Source organism: Amblyraja radiata, chromosome 21, assembly GCF_010909765.2.
Source record: "Amblyraja radiata isolate CabotCenter1 chromosome 21, sAmbRad1.1.pri, whole genome shotgun sequence".
NCBI lineage: Eukaryota > Metazoa > Chordata > Chondrichthyes > Rajiformes > Rajidae > Amblyraja > Amblyraja radiata.
The window spans coordinates 27,668,623-27,696,000 of NC_045976.1; the positions used below are offsets into that span (position 1 = coordinate 27,668,623).

The 27,378-nt window shown below is 39.1% G+C and overlaps 1 protein-coding gene across 18 annotated transcripts in view; it reads left to right on the forward strand.

Annotated features, from left to right (window-relative positions):
• The window catches only part of magi2 (membrane associated guanylate kinase, WW and PDZ domain containing 2), a 407,390-nt gene that overhangs the window by 334,913 nt on the left and 45,099 nt on the right, over nt 1-27,378 (forward strand). For 15 of the 18 annotated variants that reach the window (XM_033039822.1, XM_033039820.1, XM_033039827.1 and 12 more), the window contains 4 exons: nt 15,372-15,403; nt 23,023-23,212; nt 23,801-23,842; nt 25,962-26,053. In XM_033039822.1, coding sequence (XP_032895713.1) covers nt 15,372-15,403; nt 23,023-23,212; nt 23,801-23,842; nt 25,962-26,053 — 356 coding nt within the window. The remainder of the gene's footprint in view (nt 1-15,371; nt 15,404-23,022; nt 23,213-23,800; nt 23,843-25,961; nt 26,054-27,378) is intronic. The other 3 variants (XM_033039821.1, XM_033039826.1, XM_033039837.1) reach the window with 1 other exon arrangement.

Here is a 27,378-nt window from a genome sequence, read left to right on the forward strand (position 1 = left end):
TTGATTCCATAATTTTTCCATTGTGTGAAACCTTTGTCCATAAAGGATGATTTGAATAAAGGATTATTTACAATGGGAAGGCAGAGTGGTATATTATTCAATTTTAAATCTTTTTTTATTTGTTTCCAAATTCGTATTCCACTGTGTATTATGGGGTTTTCTTTATAGGTTTTTTTGTGCAGTTTTGTGGGGGCAAATATGATCGGTCCAATTTCAAAAGGTAGACAGTCTTCCTTTTCCATCATTAGCCAATCTGGTTGTTGGTCCATCTCTTCCAGCCAGAAATTCATGTTTTTAATATGGACTGCCCAAAAATAAAATAAGAAATTTGGCAAAGCCAGACCTCCATTTATCTTTGATTTACATAAATGTTTTTTACTTATTCTATGATTCTTATAATCCCAGGCAAAACTTGTAACAATGGAATCGACTTTTTTGAAAAATGTTTTTGGGATATATATCGGAATTAATTGAAGTAGGTACAGCAGTTGCGGTAAAAAAAATCATTTTTATAGCATTAATTCTCCCAAGCATAGAAATGGGGAGTGTTTTCCAGTATTGAATATTCTTATGTAGTTTATTCAGTAAGGGTGGGAAATTTAGTTTAAATAAAGAGGTATATGTCTTAGTTACATAGATTCCTAAGTATTTAAATTTATCTTTAACTATTTAAAAAGGGGATTGTTGTATTGTATGTAAATTGAATTTTGTTATTGGCATGATTTCGCTTTTATTCCAATTGATTCTATATCCCGAAAACTGACCAAATTGAGTTATTAGATTTAATAGGTTTGGAATACTAGTTTCTAATTTTGTAATATATATTAGTATATCATCTGCATATAAGGAGATTTTATTCCTTGTGTCTCTAGTATTGTATCCAAATATTCCTGGATGGTTTCTAACGCTTTCTGCTAGGGGTTCGATTGCAAGAGCAAATAATAGTGGGGATAGTGAGCATCCTTGTCTACAGCCTCTAGAGAGATTAAATTTAGTTGATAACATTTTGTTTGTTAATATTCTAGCTGTTGGATTAGAATATAACAATTTAACCCATGTACAGTACTTCTCTCCTAGTTGAAATTTTTCCATCACCGAAAATAAATATGGCCATTCTACCTGGTCAAATGCTTTTTCAGCATCTAACAAGATAATTGCTAGCTCTGCGTTAGGGATTCTATTGGAGTATATAATATTAAATAATCTTCTCAGATTATAAAATGAATACCGTTTGGGGATAAACCCTGTTTGGTCGGGATGTATTAATTTGCTGATCACTAAGCTCAATCTATTAGATAGAATCTTAGTTAATATTTTCTGATCAGTATTTAAGAGGGCTATAGCTCTGTATGAACCTGGGTCTTCAAGATCCTTGTCCGTTTTTGGTATAAGTATGATTGTAGACTGAATTTGTTTTAATCTGGCTCATTTCTGATGATGATAATTTAAGTAAATGAAGATATTTGCACTGCATAATATTGTCATTCTGAATACATCTATTGGCTTGGACTTTGTATAAAGAGCAATGGATAAGCTCATAACACCCATCATTATTGAGTAAATTACACAGCGCCATCTGAATTAAGAACATATACATTTAAATATCGAAGTCTGAAGATTGCCGCCATATAACAGTTTGGCAATACCACACCCAGCAGACTCAGCATTGACATCAAACTAACACTTTAAAGTTGTGGTACTGCACCACCAGTTAAACGCTGATCGTGTCTCAAAAGGTTGATGTACGTGGACAGAGTTGAATTTGTAGTGATTAGATCAATTCTAACGTTTGCTAAACAATCGCCATTGCTCTGAGAATTTGGTTTGGCTAATGATGAATACATTTCTAGAATAGTAAACTATAATTTTACTGTTCCCATCCACTACTTTATTCAACACATTTGAGATCTTTTCCCCGATCTGTATTTATAATTCCTCTGAACACATCTTTGTTTATATTTGGCTCAATGACAATTCTTCAGTTTGTTTTTTTTGCTAGTACACTGCTAATCCCCTATGAGGGGCAGCGTCTTGGATCAACAGCAAGTCTCCACTACAAACCCACAGTAACGCTGCACCTCTCCAAATAGTAAACAGCAAGCACCACGCTTTCACCATCAGCCATAAATCAAGCCTTAAATTACTTAACTATTTAAATTAATCACAATATATGTTTCAGACAACCTAATGATTAATGGTTCTGTGCATAATGGTCATCATAATTATAACAGGCCTGACAAGGTAAATGTTTTGTGGCTGTGCCACTTTATAAATAATTATGGAACATTATTATGCCATATTTTAGCAATTATAGTTTTGTGTACTCAAGACCATCCAGACTTCCATTAAAGTTGTTGGGATACGAAATGGAAGTCACATGGAGATTATAGAAATACCATACACTGGACCCTACAAAATAAATAATTAGTTAGACTGTAGCTTCAAAACAATATCCATTCTTGGCTGCCACATATAAATACAATAGCATTTCATTTGATGGAATGAAAGGTGACATCATTTGCAAATGCTGTGTGTGTCTTTCAGTATACTGTTTCTTGTTTTTAAATGGGTATGTCTAAAATGGGTATGATACTTACAAAGCACCAGCTATGCATTAGAAAATCTATTGTATAATACATTGTATTATGCTTGTACATTATGCAACTGAACTTAAGCAAAAATTAAATTAAGGTCAAATATTCAGTGCACCTGTTATACCTTTAGAATACTTTACACTGTGTGTCCTCCATGCATGACACATATTGACATAAACGTTGCCGGGCATACACAGTTATGCTCGTTTGTGAGGAAATTGGAAAAAACACACTACTGAGACTGCTGTTGCAGCATTATCAGACTCAAGTGAGCTTTCAAGACCTTGCTGAGTTTCTGTTAAGTTACAAAACATTTTCAGAGGTCAGATTAGTTTCCTAGCTCTGGTATTATCCAATTGTTGGGGATGAAATTACAAATTTTCAGGAATGAAATCAGGCTAAAAAAAAATCATGTTTTGCATAGTTTGTTCAGATTAGCTATGTATATTACTCTTATTTTTTCCTGATTAGTCATGTATTTTTCTCTTAAATCTGCAATTATTAGCCACCTGAAGAATTAGCTCATATCTTGAGCAAAAGAAGTCTAAAGTAGGGCCCAGACCCAACATGTCATCTGTCCATTCCTTCCACAGATGCTGCCTATCCCACTGACTTCCTCCAGCACTTTGTGTTTTACTCAATAATCCAGAATGTTGTGCCTCATTTCACTGCTCTGTTGCAAAATCTCCTCAAAATAGGACTACTTAGAGGTTGTCCTCCAATCTGAAAAAGGGCCTGGACCCAAAACATAATCTATCCATTCCCTCCACAAATGCTGCCTGACCCGCTGAGTTCCTCCAGTACTTTGTGCTTTGCTTGAAATAAATTGCTAGTATTGATTCTATCAAACCCTCTTATCGTTTTAGTTCACCCCACTTAAACTAACATTTAAACTCTAAATTATATATTTTACCACAAATATGTAACACCTGGTCTTATGCATCTTACGTTCTCCAAGGATAAAATATGAACATGAACTTGCTGCTGGTTGCAACTTATTCCACAGTAGTGTTGTTTTGTTTACAGCATGGAAACAGGCCTTTAGGACTACCGAGTCTGCATCGACCAGCAATCCCTGCACATTATCACTACCCAACACACACTAGTGACGATTTTAAATTTATACCACCAATTAACCTACAAACCTGTACGTCTTTGGAGTGTGGGAGGAAACCGAAGATCTTGGAGAAAACCCACACAGAGAACGTACAAACTCCGTACAGACAAGCACCTGTAGTCAGGACCAAATTCAGGTCTCTGGTGCTGTAAGACAGTAGCTCTTGTCACACTATGCCACTGTGCCACCCTGGTAATATATGTGCCAGTTGCGAATGTAACTTTGGAAAATATCATGTGCACACGTCATCCAGATGGTGAGGTCTTATGCATCAGCAGGGCTCTGTACAGTGGAAGGCTGCCACATGAAATGGCTGAAGCAAGCCCTGCCCACAAAATAAGTGAAGAAGCTCTGACCCGTTACAAAACCAGGCGCTAGGTTGAGATCACCATTAAAGCTACCAAGGGTTTGAATGCTTTCAACGGCCTTGACTGTGAAATGTTTAAAAAACAAATTTAAAGCAAAGAATCAATTTAAATTATTTTAGGAATGATCTAATAAATATTAAAAAGTTAATAAATTTAAATTATTTATAAATATTTAAATATTAGTTTAAAACATAAAACGCCATTCCTGTGCCAAGTGTAACCTGGCGCAAATTCAGCAAGCAGATTTTCTCAGAGGAAGAGCTGAGGAATTGCAACAGGTTTGTGTTCTGCCACTACAATCCATGCAGAGTTCAGCACTGGAGCAGAGCTGAAATTTTGACTATTGGGCCCAGCTAGCAAGATTGAGGATTTCACATTCCCACATGAGTCCTAATGTTTGCTGCGATGAATGTAAATGCCATTTTTTATAGTTCTATATAGAGTTATAGAGTCATACAGCACAGAAACAGACCTTTCAGCCCATCAAGATACCTATCTAAGCCAGGCCCATTTGCTCGCGTTTGACCCATATTCTTCTAAACCATTTCTGTCGATGTACCTGTCAAAATATCTTTTAAATGTTGTTATTTGTCCTGTCTCAACTACTCCCTCTGACAGCCTGTTCCACTATCTGTGTCTCCACGAATAAGCTCTAGGTAAAATCTTAGAGCCAGTTGAAGCAAAAAGTGGCAGATGTTTGAAAGCATGTCAAGCTAAATCTCTGGAGAGAAAAACAGTCAAAGTTTCAGGTCAAAGTTCCTTCATCCAGCAACTTATTCTGATGAAAAATCCTTGTCTTCAAACATTGGCTGTGTCTTTCTCCCCTTGGATGTTGCCTTTCCTGCTTTCTGTTTTATGTCTTATAGTCAATAATGGTGAAGAACTTGGAAGATGCACAGTGGAGGAATCAGAGTCCAAAAAGATTTGTTGGAGAAATTTGAACTTGAGGCCAAGATTTTTTTCAATCAGCGCTTCAGCAAACCAGGAGCCAAAGTAATGCATTGCTGCGCTTTCATTGAAACATTAAAGCAGATGAAACACCACACTAAGATCCTGTTGCACCACAATGCCTCTGACAATAAAGATCCAAGACCAGACCCTTGAAAATTCAGGGCTCCCTCTAGTTGAAGGCAAATATTGATGAGTAAGTTGATCACTTTTTCATTTTGTCAGCACAGCCTTTCATCCGAAGACGGATAGGATATTTAGCGATCAAGACATAAAGCACAGCACAATACTCAAAAAAGCGACACTTTCTCTGCAAAATCTTCCAAATTTGTTGGAAGAATATGCAAACCAACAGCAGTGTCCTCTCCCAGACTATCTTCTCGTACACTGAGGCCCTAATTAAAGCTGTACTGGGCAGGCTAGTCATTCACAAGCAAAAAAAAAACAGATTCCCAAAACGGATACTCTTTCCTGAACTTCCATTTTGAGACGAAATGGTTCAGGTGGACAGAAGTTTCAAGGATGTTCCCAAAGCGTGTTTGAAGAAATTAAACATTTGCACCAATTTCTGGAGATCAGTGCCCATCATCATTTAGAAGGTGCATTCGTGATGGTATTGAGAATCTTGATGCTGTATATCCACTCCTGGTGGGACTTACTGAGGCCTCAAAATTGACTAGACTTCAAGCAGCATTGTCCTTGGGCTCATCCTTGCAATGCACTGACAGCATTTGGCAGGAGACAAAGATGAATGTAGACCCTTCCCATCCAAATGAGGTAATCACTCGTTTTTTGGTATCTCTGTTATTCATTGACATTCAAAAACTATTAAAGTAGGTATAATTGTGCTATCATTAAAACATTAAAATTTACATTTTAATTAAAGATATAATTAAATAAAAACTCCACAGGATATTGTGATTTATAAAATAAAATGTAAAAAGTACTCTTTTCCACCTAATTTTTGGTTGGTAATTCCCATTTAAATGAATGGGAATCCTGATCCATTGCTGGGTCTGGCTGCCATGGGATGATATTGCTGGGGAATACCAGTGCATCTAGTGCATTGCTGGTGGACCACAAGTGGAATCTAGTGAAGGAACAGAGCAATCAATGGTGCCAGGTAGCCTGGTGCAGTCCATTGCTTTAGCCTCGTGTACGCAGCATTTAATTATTTAGGCATATTGCTTCATATTGTTGTCAATCATTTCTCATAGATGTCAGCAGGCATATTTAAAGTTTGATGTAAGCAATTTATTGTTTTTCTTGAGCAACTAACATGAAAGAATTCCACAATAATCATAGTTATTGCCCCAAAATGATCAACTTCTAAATACATATCTACATATGCTTTTACATAGAATTTTAAATAAATTGTCCTCCATGAAATTTCAAAATGCATTCAATTATATAGCTGTTAAGAATTCTAATAAGATTTGACAACTTTTTAGCATTTTAGGGATAATTGCGCTTCATTCCTTTATAATTGAGTCTCTTCATTCGTTCAACAGAATATCTTTATTACTATTCATTTTAACGTTCAATTGGCTTCTCTAAGTTTGCGGATGACACAAAGCTGGATGGCAGTGTGAGCTGCGAGGAGGATGCTATGAGGCTGCAGGGTGACTTGGATAGGTTGGACGAGTGGGCAGAAGCATGGCAGATGCAGTATAACGTGGATAAATGTGAGGTTATCCACGTTGGTGGCAAGAATAGGAAGGCAGATTATTATCTGAATGGTAGGTAGGTAGACACAAAGTGCTGTAACTCAGCGGGTGAGGCAGCATCTCTGGAGAGAAGGAATAGGTGACGTTTCAGGTCGAGACCCTTCTTCAGACTGATTATCTGAATGGTGTCAGATCAGGAGAAGGGGAGGTGCAACGAGACCTGGGTGTGCTTGTACATCAGTCACTGAAAGTAAGCATACAGGTCCAGCAGGCAGTGAAGAAAGCCAATGTCATGTTGGCCTTCATTGCGAGAGGATTCGAGTTTATGAGCAAGGAGGTCCTACTGCAGTTGTACAGGGCCCTGGTGAGACCGCACCTGGAGTATTATGTGCAATTTTGGTCTCCTCATTTTAGAAAGGACATTATTGCTATTGAGGGAGTGCAACGAAGGTTCAGCAGGTTAATTCCCGGGATGGCGGGACTGACGTATGATGAAAAAATGGGTCAACTGGGCTTGTAGTCGCTGGAATTTAGAAGGATGAGAGGATATCTTATAGAAACATATAAAATTCTTAGAGGATTGGACAGGATAGAGGCAGGAAAAATGTTCCCGATGTTGGAGGAGCCCAAAACCAGGGGTCAGAGTTTAAGAATAAGGGGTAAGCTATTTAGGACCTTGATGAGGAAAAACTTTTTCACCCAGAGAGTTGTGAATCTGTGGAATTCTCTGCCACAGAAGGCAGTGGAGGCCAATTCACCGGATGTGTTCAAGAGAGAGTTAGATTTAGCTCTTAGGGCTAAGGGAATCAAGGGATATGGGGAAAAAGCCAGAACTGATTTTGGATGTTCAACCATGATCATATTGAATGACGGTGCTGGTTCGATTGACTGAAGTGCCGAATGACCTACTCTTCCACCTATTTTCTATGTTTCCAAAGTCATTCTGTAGCTGCAGCATTAAAATGTTCACACATTGCAGCTGTTAAGGGCCTGTCCCACTTAGGCGATTTTTCAGGCGACTGCCGGCGACTAGTCTGTCGCCCAAAGAGTCGTAGGGTTTTTCTGGTCGCCGCTGGATTTTGAAATGTTCAAAACTTTTCGGAGACTGTGGGCTTGTCGTAACTTGTCTTCTCCTGACGTAGGTGCTGTCATAGGTTGTCGTAAGTTGTCGCGAGGATGGCGTAGTTTGTCGCCAGGATGGCGTAGGTTGTCGCCAGGTGACGTATGTTGTCACCGGTGCTGACTTCGGTGAATTCCATTGTCGCAGTCGCCGGCAGTCGTCTAAAGAATCGCCTAAGTGGGACAGGTCCATTAGTCCAGGCGACCTGCAACGACTATGACAGTCGCCTAAAAAACAGCCTCGTTGGACAGGCCCTTTAGTGTTTTATCTCTGAACTAAATTGCCGTATTCTTAGTTCAAATGTTCTGAAGAAGGGTTTCGGCCCAAAACCTATTGCCTATTGCCTATTTCCTTCGCTCCATAGATGCTGCTGCACCCGCTGAGTTTCTCCAGCATTTTTGTGTACCTGCCGTATTCTTAGGTTTGATGTATGTGGTGCACTGAATATTTTTAACTTTTTCAAATTAAAATAATTTTGTAATGAGAGACCTTTCCAATTCAATTTATGGTCCTCTTCTTAACTTCATCAATTTTCAATTATGTGACTTAAATCATACCTGTTACTTATCTGTCCAATTTCTTCAGTGTATTTGCAATTACATAGCCAATGTGGTATTACCAGAAACATGAGTTATCATCCCTTCAATCTGTACTAATTTGTGACTTGTAAATAATAATAGTCCCCACTATTTGCCTGCTTTCAAATTGATTCAGTTGCAGGTACAACTAACTTTGCTTTAATAAAAGCAGTAATTGCGGGAATCAATTCGCAGATCAGGCAACATCTATGGAAAAAGAAACAATTAACATTTCAAATCCAGGTATCCTTCATCAGATCTCAGTGACCTTGTGATTATTCTGTTTTTTATTTCAAATTTCCAACATCTGCAGTTTTATTTTTGATTTTCTATACCTGCATTGTATGATTCAGATAGTTTTTAAATCCCTTCTGAAGCTTTTTCTTCCTTACATCCTTGACTTCCAAATTTGCAGTCTAGTTTTTCATGTGAAATTATGCCAAAAATTATATTAAAATCTAATAAAATATAATAAAAATATTACAAATCTGCAATGTGTCCGTGTGCATCCATGTTAGGAGAAGACCAAATTACAGAAGCGATCCAATGAAGGAACTAGTCCGAAAATGTCATTTCTCTTGGCACTTGCTATTAGGCTTGCTATCTCCTTTAAACTGCTATTTTTGTAGATTTGTTGCTTTGGCAGGAAAGCACCATTCCATTTCCATTCATCATTTTGATTATTTTGTGATTATTTTTAACACACCAGGCATTGCACTTGCTGCCTGCAACCCCGTTTTGCTTGTGAAACCACATTTGTGATCTCATCAGGCTGTCTTGCAAAACATCTTGATGATTCATGCAGAGACAAAAGAAAGGACTGGTGCATTATCAAACAATGCGACACATTTGTACTCACTAGTTACTGAAATATTAATTAATTGGCAGAGGTCTAGACTGGCAGATCATTGAGTGCAGAAGTAAATGGGATAAAATAACATGACAAAATTGTCAAGTCAAGTCAAGAGAGTTTATTGTCATTTGTCACAGATAGGACAATGAAATACTTGCTTGCTGTAGCACAAAAGAATATTGTAAGCAAAAATACAGAACAGTTCAGTTCAATATACACACAAATAAGCAGAAAAAAAGTAAATATATTTTTTAATTATTTGTTCCCTAGACATACTTGGTGAAGGAAAAGGTAACAGCTTAGTTTTTGCTTAATTACTGTTTAGTGTGTTCTGAATCTAATTTATTTGTAAAGTTAATGACATCAGCAGATAACTAACAGGCGAACAACTAGTCTTTCCCTACCAATCAGGCATTGACATTAAATGATTGTCATTTTCTTTTACTGTGTAAGAATTTGATCATTTAGGAGCACTGTGAAACAACATACCATAAGTAACAATAGCAACACAGTGGAGGCATAATTTTTAACTCCTTTAGAAATCAGTTGGGCAAGAAGTTCAAAATGATTGCTTTTATGAGCTACTTTGTTTCTGTCCAACAGAAGGTATCACCCTGCAGCACACACCCAATATAGGCAGGAGTGCAATTAATTTATACAGGCTTTGTTGTTATTTATATGTTTTTTACTTGGAGGGCATCTCTGACTGGACACATTCATTGCCCAACCCTAATTGTTCTTGAGAGCCTAGAGTAGTTTTTCTGGTGAAAGCACTCCTGCAATGCTATATATTTATCTATCTATTTTCTATCTATATTTAAAACTGTGTGTGTGTGTGTGTGTTTCTGCCTGTCTTGTGGGTGCCAGCCTTTGATTCGTTGCTACGCCAACACCAGACGCAGAAACGCCGAGATTTTTTCCATTTCGGTAGAGATTTCACTTTTCATTCCAAGTATCCACTCCTGATTAAATTTCGTCCTGTTTATGTACACATTTTTAATAAAATCCTTCTTCCCCCCCCCACCCCCACTCACTCATTTTGTCGCCTCCTGCTGGCCAGCGACCATAACGGCTGCTGGCGCCCGCCTCTCGACTCAAAGACGCCATTTAAAAACAGCTGCACTGCTGGGTGCTGGAATCTTATGTTCGGGAACGGCTTGAGTTGGAGGACCACGTCTCCCGTGGGGGCTACGGGTAGGGAACGGGTGCGTTGGGGGAGCAGACCCAATGGGTCTGCACTTGGTCTAGTATAATATTAAAACTGTGTGTGTGTGTGTGTTTCTGCCTGACCTGTGAGTGCCAGCCTTTGATTCGTTGCTACGCCAACACCAGACCCACAAACACCCAGATTTTTCCATTTCGGTAGAGATTTCACTTTTCATTCCAAGTATCCACTCCTGATTAAATTTTGTCGTGTTTATGTTCACATTTTTAATAAAATCCTTCTTCCCCCCCCCACTCACTCATTTTGTCGCCTCCTGCTGGCCAGCGACCATAACGGCTGCTGGCGCCTGCATCTCGCCACAAACTCGCCATTTAAAAACAGCTGCACTGCTGAGTCCTGAACGGCTTGAGTTGGAGGACCACGTCTCCCGTGGAGGCTACGGGTAGGGAACGGCTGTGTTGGGGGAGCAGACCCAACGGGTCTGCACTTGGTCTAGTATATTACTAAAACTCTCATCTTGTTTGTTTCTATGTGTGTGTGTGAGCTTGTCCGTAAATGTGCTCCCGGAACTACACCAAAACGGTACACGATAGGGCTAAAATGTTTGCACCACCTTACTCACAATTGTCCTGTGGTGTTTTGTATCAAGTTTCGTTCAGATTGATGTTATATTTTACAAGTTTTTCACATTTTCAACTTTACAAAAACCTGTTTGAGAAAGAATGACTTGAACACTGCAGTGGCAGATGCTGGCAGTTTGCAGCTATGATGTCACAATGGGATCTCATTTAAATAAGCTGCCCGTGAACAGTGCTCCACCCGACAATGATATCACAATGGGATCTCATTTACGTAAGCTGCTAATCAACAGTGTTCCACTCAGTGCAATGAGAGATTTGTTACATTGTTGTAAGGAGAGGGAGGGAGTGGGGGAGGGGAGGAGAAGAAATGTTATTTAAACATTGTGTTTAGTGGGGAAGTGCAATAGGAGAGAGGTGAGGGAGTGATTGAAGGTAGGGAAACGGAGAGGGAGGGAGAGGTGAGGGAGGGAGTGGGGAACAGGAGGAGGAGAGGGGAGAGAAGAGGGAGGGTGAAGAGGGGGGAGGGAGTGTATGAGCCGTGTCTGCGCAGTTGGGAGCTATGGGTGAGTGGTGGAATATTGCGTTGGGGGGACGGGTGACTGGTGGAAACGGGTTGCATTGGGGAAACGAGTGAGTGGTGGAATATTGTGTTGGGGAACTGGACCCAATGGGTCAGGGGGGTAGGGAAGGGAGAGGGGTTATAGAGGGTGGGAGGGAGTGACTGAGGGTAGGGAGTGACTGAGGGTATGGGAAAGGAGAGGGAGGGAGAGGTGAGGGAGGGAGTGGAGGAGGAGAGGGGAGAGAAGAGGGAGGGTGAAGATGAGGGGGAGGGAGTGTTGGGGAAATGTAGAAATGAGCCGCGCTGCGCAGTTGGGGACTATGGGTGAGTGGTGGAAACGGGTTGCGTTGGGGGAACGGGTGAGTGGTGAAATATTGCGTTGGGGGAACGGCGCCCAACGAGTCCAACTTGGTCTAGTATATATATTACTAAAACTCTCATCTTGTTTGTTTGGATATCGAAGTGAGTGAGTGAGTGAGTGAGATCCTGAAATTATGCCAAAACGGTACACGATAGTGCTACAATATTTGTGCCACCTTACTCACAGTTGTCCTGTGGTGTGTTTTCAATAAGTTTCGTTCAGATTGATGTTATATTTCACAAGTTATCATATTTTTAAGTTTACTAAACTCCACTTTAAGAAAGATTTGTTCCAATCTGCACTGGCAGTTACCAGCTATGATGTCACAATGGGATTGTAGACCTGCCCACTACAATGTTGCTATCCCAGTACACTGAGTCCTTTAGCAAGTGCAATTGCAGTTTACGAGGAGGGAAGGTGAATAAGGGGAAATGAGCCGGCCTGCACAGTTGGGGGCTATGGCTGAGTGGTGGAATATTGCATTGGGGGAACGGGTTGTGTTGGGCGAACGGGTGAGTGGTGGAATATTGCGTTGTGGAATGGGTTGCGTTGGGGGACCAGGCCTCCCGTGTGACCGGGACCCAACAGATCCCACTTGGTCCAGTTAAGAATAAAATTCTAGTGTTTAGACTCGGCAATATTGTTGTCAGGTCAATATATGACCAGGAGGGGAACCTTGAACATTGTGTTGTTCCCATGCACCTGTTGCCATAGTCCTTCCTCATGTCAAAGATTGTTGGTTTGGGAGATGCTCTCAAGTAAACTTTGACAAGTAACTGCAAAGCATTTTGTAATGTTACTACTGTACACCAGTGGTGGGGGGGACATCTTTAGGATGATTGTTGGAGCATCTGTCAAACAGATTGATTTTTGCTACTCATTTAGGCAAGTGCAGAGTATTCCATCACACCACTAAGTTATGCCTTTTAGATGATGGAAAGTGTGGAGCGTCACGTCGCTTACAGCAGGCTGGAAGGCCTCTAATCGTCTTTTTTACTCAAGGTATTTATGTGGCTGGTGCAGTTGAACGTGGGGGACATGGAGATGGTAATGCGATTAAATGTCAGGGGTAAGTGCTAAGACTCTCCTCATGGAGAAGAGCTACCTTCTACCATCTGCCCAATGCCTGGATATTTCCTTGGCCTTGCTGCCTACTGACATTTGCTGAAGAATTGCAAATGGAATTAAACATTGCAAAGTTATCTGCAATCCGAATTTCTGATCTTATGATGGAAGGAGAGTTGTTAATGATATAGCTGAAGATGGTATGGCCTAGAGGCCTACCCTGAAAACTGCTGCAATTATGTCCTGGGAAAGACATAACTTGGACCAATAAAGCTTATACCTTATTTCCTTATAAAGCTCATTGGCTTCAGTTTACCAGTACTTCTTGTTACCACGCTCAATTAAATGCTGCCCTTTGGTCAATGTTTGGACCAAAGTTGAAATTACTGGATCTGTGGTCCTGGAGAAACCCAAGCTGAGCATTAGTAGGCAGGTTATGACACCAGCCATCACTTGGGTAAAGATTGGAAATAGACTAATTAACCAGATTGAATTTGCCCTGTTTCTTGTGAACATAATATTTCTGGACAGTTTGCTCATTGTCAGGTAGATATCAGTATTATATGTGTGTTAAAATAGTTTGGCTAGAACCTATTCTGAAGTATTAGAGCTGAGATATTACATTGGTTAAAAAACATTCTCAGATGTTAGGGATCTCAAGAGGTAATCGAGATTGATCATCTTGTACATTGTGAATGGTCTGTTATGTATTATAAAACTCCTTCAAATAGTTGCATAAATAAGTTATCCTGTTTTCATGGGGCATCTGATAATAGATAATGATAGTTATTTGCAAGTCAGCTCCATCACACAGCTATAACTGTTATTATGAGAACATCATATTCTTGCAGTAATCCATTTCAAATTCAATATGTGTACGAAGGAACTGCAGATGCAGGTTTAAACCGAAGATAGACACACAAAGCTGGAGTAACTCAGCGGGTCAGACAGCATCTGAATGAAAGATATGAAAAAAAGTCATGAAGATAAAGGAAACAGGCCATTGTTAGCTGTGTGCTAAGTGAAAACGAGTACAGACAATGGACTCAAGCAGATGACTTTGAAGCTGGTGCGACTTGGGTGGTGAGGGACGGAGAGAGAGGAGATGCAGGGGTTATTTGAAGTTAGATAAATCAATATTCATACTATATGGTTATAAGGCGGCAAAGGTGACCAAGCTCTACCTGATCTCCCGGTTGCCAAACACTTTAATTCCCCTTCCCATTCCCACACTGACCTTTCTGTCCTAGGCCTCCCCATTGTCAGTGAGGCCAAACGCAAATTGGAGAAACAGCATCTTATATTTTGTCTAGGCAGCTTTCAACCCAGTGGTATGAATATTGATTTTGCTAACTTCAGATAACAGCTGCATCTCCTCCCTCTCCATCCCTCCCCTACCCAAATCGTACCAGCTTCAAAGTCATTTGGTTGAGTCTCATTGTCTGAACTAATTTTCACCTAGCACACAGCTAACAATGGCCTGTTTCCTTCTTCTTCTACTTCTTCTTCTTCTTCTTGCGTATGACGTGCACAGCCTAAAGTTGTCAGACAACTTGTTCTATTTGATCTTATTTGATTGTGCATGCCGGGTTGATTGCATTTGTCGAAACAGGGCGGACCATGTGGAGGTTGCAATCTCCCACCCCACATGTTTCCTTTATCATCATTACTTTTTTGCATGTCTTTTATTCATTTGTTCTATATCTCGCTACATCACCGTCCATACCTCTCGTATCCCTTTCCTCTGTCTGAGGAAGTGTCTCGACCCGAAACGTCACCTATCCCTTTTCTCAGAGATCTGTCTGACCCTCTGAAATACTCCAGCTTTTTGTGTCTATCATCAAATTCAATATTTTCTGTTACCTGTGAAACACAAAATGTATTGTGGCATTTTTAACTAAATATGCTTTAAGGTTTCAAACATCTCTGAAAAACAGCCAATATATAAATCAGTCTGAAGAAGGGTTTCGGCCCGAAACGTTGTCTATTTCCTTCGCTCCATAGATGCTGCTGCACCCGCTGAGTTTCTCCAGCTTTTTTGTGTACCTATAAATTTGTCTGTTTTTCAAGAAAAGGCAAGATTTTTGGGAACAGTTCTTTTCAGTTATTTAAGAGTTTCTGTGTCACAATTAAAGCCGTACTGAAATTTCAGGAAGTTTTAACCATTTTAATAACTTACTTGTGCAATAATTTCCCAGGACTTTGACAATGCAAGTGGGGCACAATGTTACTGATAGACCATACCAAAAGTACAAACTCGTGGAAATTCCGGGATGATCATGCAGCTTTGACAATTGTTATCAGGATTTAATGTTAATGTCTGACCTGTGGTACCTTCATTGCAGAAATCCTTTCAACCTCATTCTTATTATTTCTCTTTTTTGTTCTACTGCAGGCTTTTTTTCACCCTGGAAGAGTTCAAAGCAGGTAAGTGTTACCTTTGGTTCCGGTTTACTTACTGATGCTTCATTTCTCATTGTCAACTGAAGCTGGTTGAAGATAAGTATTGATTACTTGGAAGTTGGATGTCATCCTTTTCCATTGCTGCATTAAGCACTAATATCCCAGATAAATCCCCTGCAAAACAAAATGAAGCATACCAAAAACATTAGAAACAGTGCCATTGCGGTTAGCAACCAGAAACATACACTAAAGTGTGCAATTCTTAAGGAACCAAGCTCAATTGAATGCCGCGTCTAACAGTTTGCCACAGATCAGACAGAAGAGGATGGCAGACACCAGCAAAACTCATGTTTCTGCCTTCGAAAAGGAGAGTTGCAGAAAAAGTGAGAGCCCCTAGCTCTAATAAAAGAGTATTTTATCAGTGAGACCGATGCCAAGGCAGAGGTTTGGGATGCCTGGTCAGCCAGGAGATCTGTATGGGGCATCATTAGTACGAGGTTGTTAGTGCTCTAATCCCTAGGTATGAAAACCCTCTCTCGGTCACACAATGAAAATTTACTTGCGCCCACAAGTCATGTCAGAATGAACTGCATATAGCAGAAAATAGCTGTGGTGAGTCAGTTCAGTAAATGAATCAGGGGTTTATTTGTCGATGTGCACTAGTCAAAGTGGGCAGCGCTCCAAAGGAGGATGTGAGGGATTATTTTGTCATCTGGGCTCTCGGTTGATTATCGGTGTATTATATTGGTGTTAAGAATTTGAATGAGGAAAGGGTTACTTTGCTTGACTGGGGACAATGATTTAGAAGGCACCTTGAGAAAAGAATCTCTTTATCTGGGAGTCATCAATTATTCATGCATTCAAAGCCTTTCTGCTCAGCTCTGCTCGAAGATAAGGGGTGGTGTTCTGCAAGGAGTTTTTCCAGGTTCTTCAGCCTGCTCACCATATCTCTCCAGCTCCAGGTCTACATGTTGCTCTTCTTCCATCACTGGCTGAAGTTTTGAGATTGTGAGCTTGTGCAGCATACATGCACAAAGGATATTAAATAAATGTTTGGTATGCTTGCCTTCATAGGCCAAGGCATTGAGTATAAGAGTTGGGTTGTTATGTTGCAGTGATACAACACATTATTTAGACTACACCTAAGAGTATTGTATACTGTTCTGGTCTCCGCACTGCTGAGAGGACGGAGTAGCAATAGAGAGAGTGCAGAAGCGATTCACTAGGTGCTGCCTGGCACGAAGGGCTGTAGTTACAGAGAGACATTTGAAAGGCGGGGCTTATTCTCATTGAACATAAGAGGCTGAGAGGTGACCTTATGGAGAATTATAAAATTAAGAAGAGCATAGATAGTATAAATAATCAGGATCTTTTTCTTGCGGGTGGCTAGAACGAGAGAGCACAGGTTTAACGTCAGTGGCGAAATTTTAAGGAGGTCTGAGGGGCAGGTTTTTCACACATCTGGAATAACTATGTGAAATGAGCTACCAGAGCACAAGGTGGAGTTAGATATAACTAGTGTGTTTTAAAAGATATTCGGATAGATACTTGGCTAGAAAATGCATGTAGGGATATGTGCCTGATGTGGGCAGATGTTGCATTATCATGAATGGGCATTACACTGGGCATCGACAGGTATCCCAAAGGGTCTTTTATTGTACTGCATGCTTCAGTAGAGTCTATAACTGTACTGCATGCTTCAGTAAGTCTGTTACTGTACTGTGTGCTTCAATACAGTCTGTAACTGTACTACATGCTTCAGTACAGTCTGTTACTATACTGTATGCTTCAGTACAGTCTGTTACTATACTGTATGCTTCAATACAGTCTGTTACTGTACTGCATGCTTCAATACAGTCTGTTACTATACTGTATGCTTCAATACAGTCTAACTACTGTATGCGTCAGTACAGTCTGTTACTATACTGTATGCTTCAATACAGTCTGTAACTGTACTGTGTGCTTCAATACAGTCTGTTACTATACTGTATGCTTCAATACAGTCTGTAACTGTACTGTGAGCTTCAATACAGTCTGTAACTGTACTGCATGCTTCAATACAGTCTAACTACTGTATGCGTCAGTACAGTCTGTTACTATACTGTATGCTTCTGCGATTAATTTATTTTCAAGTTTTAGGTGTCACTGACAAGACCTTGGGATTGGTTAGATTGGCAACGTGATTGGCGCAGACATGGTGGGCCAAGAGGCCTGGTCTTAGACTAAGTAAGAATGGCAGATGTTTTTTTGTTAACGATCATAAGGTCATAAGTGATAGGAGCAGAATTAGGCCATTCAGCCCATCAAGTCTACTCTGACATTCAATCATGGCTGATCTATCTCTCCCTCCTGACCCCATTCTCATGCTTTCTCCTCATATCCCCTGACACCTGTAACAATCAAGAATCTATCTATCTCTGCCTTAAAAATATCCATAGACTTGGCCTCCTCAGCCTTCTGTGGCAACACATTTCACAGATTCACTACCCTGTGAACCCAGGATGTTAGTGAACCAAATTGGTGTTCATTACAATGAATAATTTCTTGTTCTTCATTACTGATACAAAGCTTTTTCCGATTTCATATATATTTGATACTTGAATTACCTTCTACTCTCCAGCCCTCCACACCAATGTACACACTTAGCCCAATAGCTGAACACAAAGAGAGCCAAGCACATTGCTCAAAATGCCTATCTGGTCTTCTGAAGTTGAGATTCTGTTGCCTGCATCAGTCCCAGTCACTCTGTAATATTGTGTGCTGTGCAATCCAGCCAGTCGGAGGGCAATTAATGTCAGGGGGGGTGCAGCAAGCAGACCTGAAACCCCAAGGAATACGAGGCAGAGACGGTTCAGCAACAGGAGGAAGAAAACTAACAGGGAATAATCAATTTCAGCATCCAAAGCCTTAACTGGCAACTGAGCAGGGGAATAGGCTTAGTTTGCATGGGATATATGTGGGAGAAAGAGTGATGATTCTGATCAAAAGCCTGCAAAATCACCTTCTCCAAAATCCCTGAACCTTCTCCACTGGTTTATTTTAGTTTTGTTTGTTGCACTGAGGTACAATGGAAAGCTTTTGTTGTGTGCTAACCAATCAGTGGAAAGACAATACATGATTACAATCGAGCCTTTCACAGTGTACAAATACATGATAAAGGGAAGGTACACAAAAATGCTGGAGAAACTCAGCGGGTGCAGCAGCATCTATAGAGCAAAGGAAATAGGCAACGTTTTGGGCCGAAATGTTGCCTATTTCCTTCGCTCCATAGATGCTGCTGCACCCGCTGAGTTTCTCCAGCATTTTTGTGTACCTTCGATTTTCCAGCATCTGCAGTTCCTTCTTAAACACATGATAAAGGGAATATAGTTTAGTGCAAGATAAAGTCTACACGATCAAAGAAAGTCCGAGGGTCTCCAAATGAGGTGGCTAGTAGTACAGGACTACTCTCTAGTTGTGGTAGGATGTTTCAGTTGTCTGATAACAGCTGGGAAGAAACTGTACCTGAATCTGGAGGTGTGCGTTTTCACATTTCTATACCTTTTGCCCGAGGGGAGAAGAGGGAGTACCCATGTGCGATTTGTCCTTGATTATGCTGCTGGCCCTGCCAAGGCAGCGTGAGGTATAAATTGAGTCAATGGGAGGGAAGTTGGTTTGTATGACAGTCTGGGCTGTGTATACCAAAATATCGCAGCAATAATCACATGCTGCTTAGCTATGCTGATTACTTGATTTACCTGCATCTTTCTTTTTGCAAATCATGCACTAAAACAGCCAGAATCCACAACATCGACTAGCTCCATGGTCTCTGATCATTCAGATAATGTGCTCCTTTTTCCAATTTTCCAATGTATTTCATTTGCCAGGTCTTTGCCCACTCACTTAATCAATATCCTTTTGAAGCTTTATTATAACTTCTGCACAACTTTACCTTCATCCAAGTCATTTATATAAATTGTGAAAAGTTGAGGATCCAGCACCAAACCCCAGAACTTGGCCATTTGCCTTATGGAAATCTTAGTACATCCTCTTGTACCCCTTTATCCACAGTGAACTCTGTGAAATCTTAAAAACGTAGAACCCATTTTATCTGTCTGCTGATTCTCCACACAGAAAAACACATATTTTTGCTTTTACTTTTTATTTATACCTGAAAATGGACCTCGTACTTAAGTTTTGTTAAGTCCAATAAACATATTAAACATTAGATTCAAAATAGGTTTTGTTAAAGATAGACCCAAAATGCTGGAGCAACTGAACAAGTCAGGCAACATCTCTGGAGAAAAGGAATAGGTGACGTTTCAGGTCGAGACCCTTTTTCAGGCTGAAGAAGGATCTTGACCCAAAACGTCACCTATCCCTTTACTCCATAGATGCTGCCTGATCCGCTGAGCTACTCCAACATTTTGTGTCTCTCTTCGGTGTAAACCAGCATCTGCAGTTCCTTCCTACACATAAGTTTTGTTAAGTTCAATGAACTCATTAAGCAATAAATTCAAATGCAATTAATTTAGAAAAATTGCATTTAGAATTTTTTGCTAATTTATTACGTGGTACATTGTTCAATGCCGAATATAAATGCATGTACACATCAACCTTAATCAGCCCTTGATGTTAATTCATCAAAGAATTCGACCAAGATAATCAAATGCAATAGCCGTTAACACATCTGTGCTGACATTCATTTATTGGCCCGTATTTTTCAAAATGCTAGCTAAATGTGACCTCGATATTGACTGCAAGGGATAATATTTCAAGTTTAGGCACTAACCACACATATATAATAGCATTGTAGTTCACTTCTGAAATTCAGTGCCATTGACTTCACTTTCCACCCTTACTTTCCTCAGTAACCAGGAATACATCCCAACTGGACCAGGTAATTTTTCTTCTTTGAGGACTACCAGCCTTTTTGAGAATCTCCTTTTATCCCATCCAATATTGCAAAAGGCTTCTCTTCTAGCGTCTTCCACAGTAATAAAGATTGGTGTAAAGCAGTAACTTAGTCCCACAGCCACACTGTCTGCATTCATAAGAGGGGTCACTTATTCCCATTGTCTTTAAAAATACCCTCCTCAGTTCTGCGATGTTTTTGCAAAACAAAAACAGGAAGTTTCAGTTCATATCTGTGAACATTTGTCACTGATTTGTGTCTTTCTGCAAATGTGTTAATTTCCAGTATAAATCTTCCCTCCAATGCCAAAGTGCTTCAACCTCCTGACTTTACTTCAATGTACATTGCCTTTGCCTTTCTGATTTATTTAGTAATAATGGCGCAGAGGCAACCCTACTCTTTGGAATTCAAATGGTTTACCAAAAAACTTGAAGAGCTGGAAACATCCAAGAACTGATGGATATTTGAGTTCCAGTAATAGCATTGAAAAAAAAATCAAGAAATTTAATCCAGATGTATATTATTTAACATTTTGAAAGTAGCTTAATTAATAGCAGTGAGTGACCATTTATGTTTCTTTAACTGTGTAAATAAGAAAATACTGCACCAAAAACTGGTTACCAAATCACTTCGCATGGCAATAGGCATTTCACTACACCAATTGGTGTATGTGACTAATAAAGAACCTTTGAACTTCTTTTAAGAAGAAAAAAAATGGAGAATACAGGCCCTCCCAGGTTATGGCTGGGTCCCAGTCCTTAGAATTGTTTGATGCCTGTTGCCCTGCAGCAGTCAGAAAATCCATCCTCTGGTCTCTCAAAAGCTCATCCATATGTATGGGCTGTACATAAGGCAGGCATTTGTAAGCTGGGGAAGAATCTGTAGTCACTTGAACTGGCACACACTTTCATTTCCAGACCCCTCTGCTTTCCCCTTCCCTGCCACCGAACCCTCCAAAACAGCTTCATTGTTGCAGTGACTTGAACCTGCATGATCCAATAATTTAAAAGTCATTGCTGACTAATATGGTGCATACAGATGCAAAATCTTAATCTTACCACCACATAAAAACAGCTTTTATCAGTCAGTGCACATATATCCTGTTATTACATATGAATTATTACTGAGTGTAATTTCTGGATATCCATTTCCCTTGAATTTTTAAAATATGGAAGTCGTATTGTACAACTGTGTCCTATTAAAGTAGGTGGACAGCAGATGATCAAATACGTTTTCTCTAGATTATTCACCATGATTGGTTTGGATATAGTGATCTGTTTTCTACTCTATGACATATACTTAAAAAAATATTTTTTGTGCCACTAGATATAATTTAAATTTATATCATATTTTAAAATAATTTGATATATTGAATAGTAAGGAGAACATTTGTTCAGAGTTGTTACTTCTTTAGATGGGATATGTTTATTTCCTTCTAATTGCAAGTAGTATAATGGAATGCAGGCATGCACATCAAGGTCCAGGACTATCTACAATTTTTAAAGCTCAATAAGTGTCCGGTGGACCTGGACCAAACAAAATACAATTTCATGTTTATATTAAAAAAAACAGGAAATTTTAATTGTTCAGATTGCTCAAAGGCACAATGCTGATTGATTCAATTACAGGCTTCAAAGCATTGCACCAGTAAATAGTTAGATTAAATGTTTTGATCATTTTTGCATTGTGCTACACATGGCGAAACCCTTCAAAGGTCATGCTTATTCCCACAAGAAATGAGAAGAGAAGGAAATCAGACTCAGTGCCACCCTGCTGATTACTGCAAAATCTTGAAGTAAAACTTATTTTCTGGTTTTCACATTGCTCTCTGCAGACTTTAACAACTTTAAAGAAGTCTGAAAAGCTTGTAGTTGTGGTTTCCATATGTTTGGCATGCCTAAAACTATGTACCATAAACACTAGATACTCACTGATAAATCCATTCAGTAAAATCTCTTGCCAGTTAGTTATGCATAGTTTGTTTTAACAAATCTAATTAAACTTTCTCCAAGGATAATTCTGTCCCAATTATTATTTCTATATCTTTCCTCACCGCCAAAGTTAAACTGACTGCAGTTGTTGGGTTTAACTATGCACCCTTATTTGAAAAAAAGTGTTACATATGTGATTTTCCAGACCTGAGGTATCCTCCTTGAATTAGTTTATATTGGATGATTATATCCAGCACTCATTTCCTACTTTTTTAATCAATTTTTAGCACATCCAAATTCTTAATTACCTTTTCCTTGGCTGAATCTCCAGTAGCATTATCTTCCTTGGTGAAGCTGATGCAAGATATCATTTGGTAGCTCAGCCATGACTTTTGCCTCTATGACCTCCTTTAACAGGCCATTTCCTGTTCATATGCCTATAGAATATTTTTTCAATTCTCTCTCTTTGCTGTTCTTATCTCCTATTCTCCTCCCCTATGAAATGCATGTAGGAAAATACATGTGTATTTGCGTATACATGCATGTAGGAAAATACGTTGACAAGATCAGGTGAAGTAAGGGGGGGTGTTTCTTGAATGGAGTGCAAAGGCTTGTTGGTCTTAATAGCATGTTCAATGTTGTAAAATTCTGTGTATGTTAATTTAAATGACAGCACCTAAATAAGGCGTGATTGGATTGTTGACACCATCAAACAATGTGTCAGCAAGAATTCATATCCAGTCTATGTGAAAATAGATAGAGTGTATTGAAAACATAAGTTATTATTTTTTAACACTTTTCTTGTTTGTTTATTTCAGACGTTAGACAGATGGGAAAATCAGAGCAGTCCTCGGACAAACTTCCCAACACAACCCCTTCCACAGACCCTCCCCTTTCAACAAAATATCCACAGGGCTACTTTCCCTGATTCTACCGATGGATTTGATCAAAGAAAACCTGACCCATATGAAGTATATGAGAAATCGAGAGCTATATATGAGAGTAGGCGTAAGTAAAGTCTCTGTCTTTTTTTTTCTGTGAAGAAAATAAACAGGTTAATGACTGCCCACCAGCAGTTGATAACATTTATTGTTGCCGCATCTATTATAAATGGAATAGATATACAACAACCTTTGAGTTCAATTGCTTTTCAGATTGACATTCAACACATATGTATACATGATTTTTTTAAATTTATTTATAAGATTAATTTAAAAATATCTCAGTTTATATAAATGTGCAGATATTTGCTAATATATTTTTGTAGAATTGCTAATATATACACTTTGGCCTTCGAACACAAAGAAGGTAAAAGTTTGGCATTTGCTTTAAATATATTATGTTGCCTTTGTTAAAAATATCAATAAATTCATTTTGTCAGGCTCACACGTAGATATATTGAATCAATTTCATAATTACTGGTTGGGTGGAGTGTGGAATCATTTTAATCCAATCTTAAACTTGATATATTTAGTACTTTTATTGAACAATTCCTAAATGAGCCTTTGGTTACAGAGGAATCTTGATTAACTATTGGCAACATGAAATGTCTAAATGAATACATAGTTTTATTGAATTCCACATTTTCCTGTACAGAGCAAATGCCACCAAGGACTGCATATCGGGCTGATTCTTCTGGCAAGTACTTTAGCATTCATCATTCTATGGCTTATATCTAGTTCCCCATTCGTTTAGATATTGTGTTTGTCTAATCAGTCATCTGGTTGCAGCCAACTCTTTCTGCATGATCATTTACTTTCTCCTGTTGTCCTTTATTCTAACATTGACAGGTCTGAAGCATTGTAAATAACAGCAGCTAGAAACAGAGAGGCCTTAACTAATCTTTTGGTTTACTGGCTCAGATTTCATTCCCATTTGATGAAAAGCTTGAGTTTTCCACAATGACTTAATGAGGCGGTATAAAATTGCTGCCTATGCACACAATACACTAGGATCACAAATCCAATGTCTGGCAGACACCACCTTCAAACAGTAATGAAATGTGTGGGAATTTTGCCAGTTCACAATTGGTATTTAGTGGGACAGCCAAAGGCTTTCCCCTCGGCTGAGGTCTGCCACAGCAGACAAGGTTTCACTGTTGGGAACACTGTATAACATACAGCATTTCTTGTGATATCTATATTTAGCAGATTATCACATGTGCAGTTTTGCTTGAGGTAAATGAAGATGCCAAAATCCATGATCCTGGAATTTAGAAGATTGGCTGCAATCTATATTTAATGCTATAAGGAGCACAGCATCCATAATGGAAATTTACACATCCACAAGCTTCAGGTCCCACTAGATTGCTTCACTTGGAACAGGCCCACATTTACCAGCTCAGTGAAATCTTCCAGTACCAGGTATTCCAAGTATTGTGAGAATTTGACATCAATAAAACTGGCCTATATTTACATTTATTACTCCAATTTTATGAGCCAGGTTACTTCTTACAACTAGTAGACTCAAATTAAACATCACAACAATTAAACTGCACAGCAATTTTGTAAGCAGTATTACATGTTATACATTTGGGCCTCCAAACTACAGTGGCTGTCAGTTTATAGAAGAAATTATAGCACCTTTAATTTTGGTTTGTACCGAATAGCCAGTGTATGTGTGAGGCAGTGTAGTATAAATGCATTCATCATAATAGTGCTATGGGTTCACAAGTACACAATCTACAAAGAATTAGCACTTTCTGCTGCTTGCATGATTTATTACGTCATCCCCAATTCAAATTTAACATGTTTGCACAACCAAACCTTGTGTCGGTGAACTATTTGAGTTATACCTATGCACGCCATTTGAAAACTAGTGCCATTTTTAATACCTGTACTGACTAGCACATTCACATAATTAGGGACCAGGCGATAGGTTTTCAGTGAACATCGGCAAAAGTGATTGGAAAAGGCTCTGTTGAGCAGCGGCCAAATTTGTACAAGCGGATTGGTCAATCACACGTCATCTACCTCAGTTACAAATCATCTATTTCCCAAATGGTATGCTTCTCGCTGACTCCTCTTTCCCAACAAATGGGGATTCCGAAACACCCTATTTTTAGCATGCTAGATAACTTTTATAATATAATCACTGTGCATCAGAACATAAAGAACAGACATTGGTATTAATTAAAATTTCTAGGAGAAACATGGGCAGATGTTATCCCCTGTAAACTGTTCAGATTATAAAATTGTTCTTTCTACTCTTGCTGCTGCAATTATTATCGTTATCTGCATCGTTAAAATGCTAGCTCTGATGTGCTGAAAATTGTAAGATGCCTCCGAACAAATTGAAATCAAAACCTTCTTTCCATCTGGAGAAATTGCGAACCATTTCTAAATTTAGATGAGCTGATGGTATAGAGGCACGTCATATTACTGCTTAATTTTGGATATTGAGCTTCTGTTTGTTGCCAGTTGCTGATAGTTCTGGATCACAGATCTGAATCAAGAAGTTCTATTACTATTTAATAACTCACAAGTCTTGCATAAGTAAATGCAATAGACGACAGCGAGCAGGATCCTCATTTGGCTCTTTCAGATTTTCTGGTAACTTTTCATCTTCGGAATTTACACTGTTTCACCTGTAAAATCTTTGTTGATGTATCTGTGTACTCCGTGTAGTGGAAGCTAATGAAAAGCACATTTCTTTCTATTACTTTGAAATCACTCCCAGAGAACTCGTAACTAGATTATTTTTACCATTGTATTTTCCCTATCTTGATTGTACTTGACCTTGTTCCCTTTTGAATTAGGTCCAGATTACCGTGAGTTAGATGTCTATTTACGCAGACAAGAATCTGGATTTGGTTTCAGAATCCTGGGTGGAGATGAACCTGGTCAACCAGTGAGTAAATTACAATATCCCATTAGAAGTTTCCAAAGTAAAAGCTAAAGAAAAAACTTTATTTCTACAATATTAATAAAAATCCTTAAAAAACATAGCATGTCAATCAGCAGTTTTTCAGATGTTGACTGATTACTGTGCATTCTCAACATTTCTATTTCAATTTCAAATTTCTGCATATGCATTATAATCTTTATATTACAATCTGCATAAATATTTCAATGTGTAGTTACTTTTATTTCCCCATTTTACTTCCTAATATCCTGTCACACATATTTAGAAAGAATCTGAGGGGAAAGATTTTCACAGAGGGTTCTGGGACTATGGAACAAGCTGCCAGATGAGCTGGTAGAGGCAGTTACAATCAGCATTTAAAAAGCATCAGGACAGGTACATCGGTAGGAAAGGAATGGTATGGAGATGTGTGGGCCCAATGCAGGAAATGGGATTAGCATAGAATGGCATCTTGATCAGCAAGGACGAATCGGGCTGCAGGACCCGTTTCCATGCTGTACGACTCTCTGACAATCACAATGCTTACAAGGCATTTGGACAGATACTTGCAGCAGAAGGGAGAGGAAGGATATGGGCCCCCTTGTGGGCAAATGGGATTAGCATAGATAGGCATCACAATCGGCATAGACATGGTAGATCAAAACACCCTGTTTCCGTGCTGAACGTTTCTGAGGTTATCATGATTGGGTGTTCAACCAGCTGGCTGATATTATAACTGCTGGACAGTAGGGATTTCATTCAAGTGACAACTTCCTCAAGGTTACCACTATATACCATTGCTGATATATGCACATTCTGGGCTTATATCATGATTCAAGATTTAAAAGATTATGTGTGATCTTCCATTTATACATTATTATTCTCCTCATTTATTGCTGCCATTCTCAATATTAGGGTTGAAATTATAGTAAGGCACATATTAACCTGCAGCAGAATTCCACCAAAAGGGGATGATTGAAAGTTTTGATCTACATTCTTTTCTCAAAAAAAGGAGTTATAAAGGTTAACCATATGGAAGGCTTGGTCTTGATTAATTAGAGTGCAAGTAATAGTTCTCTTTTGGGGCCACTAGTACCACTAGTTGTTTGCAGATGGTAGTCTAGGCAGCTGACACGCTTGCTGATTTCTGGCAGTGCCATTTGGATCCTGCTGTGGTTTGGATTAGACGAGTTTCATTAGCAGAATTGCAGACACAAAAATCACTCGTGACATTATATCTTGGTGATTTAGTGCACTGAATCTCCACAAATGTTGTATTTCTTTACCTAAACAAGGACTGAAACAAATACAATGTTAATTAAAACTAGCTG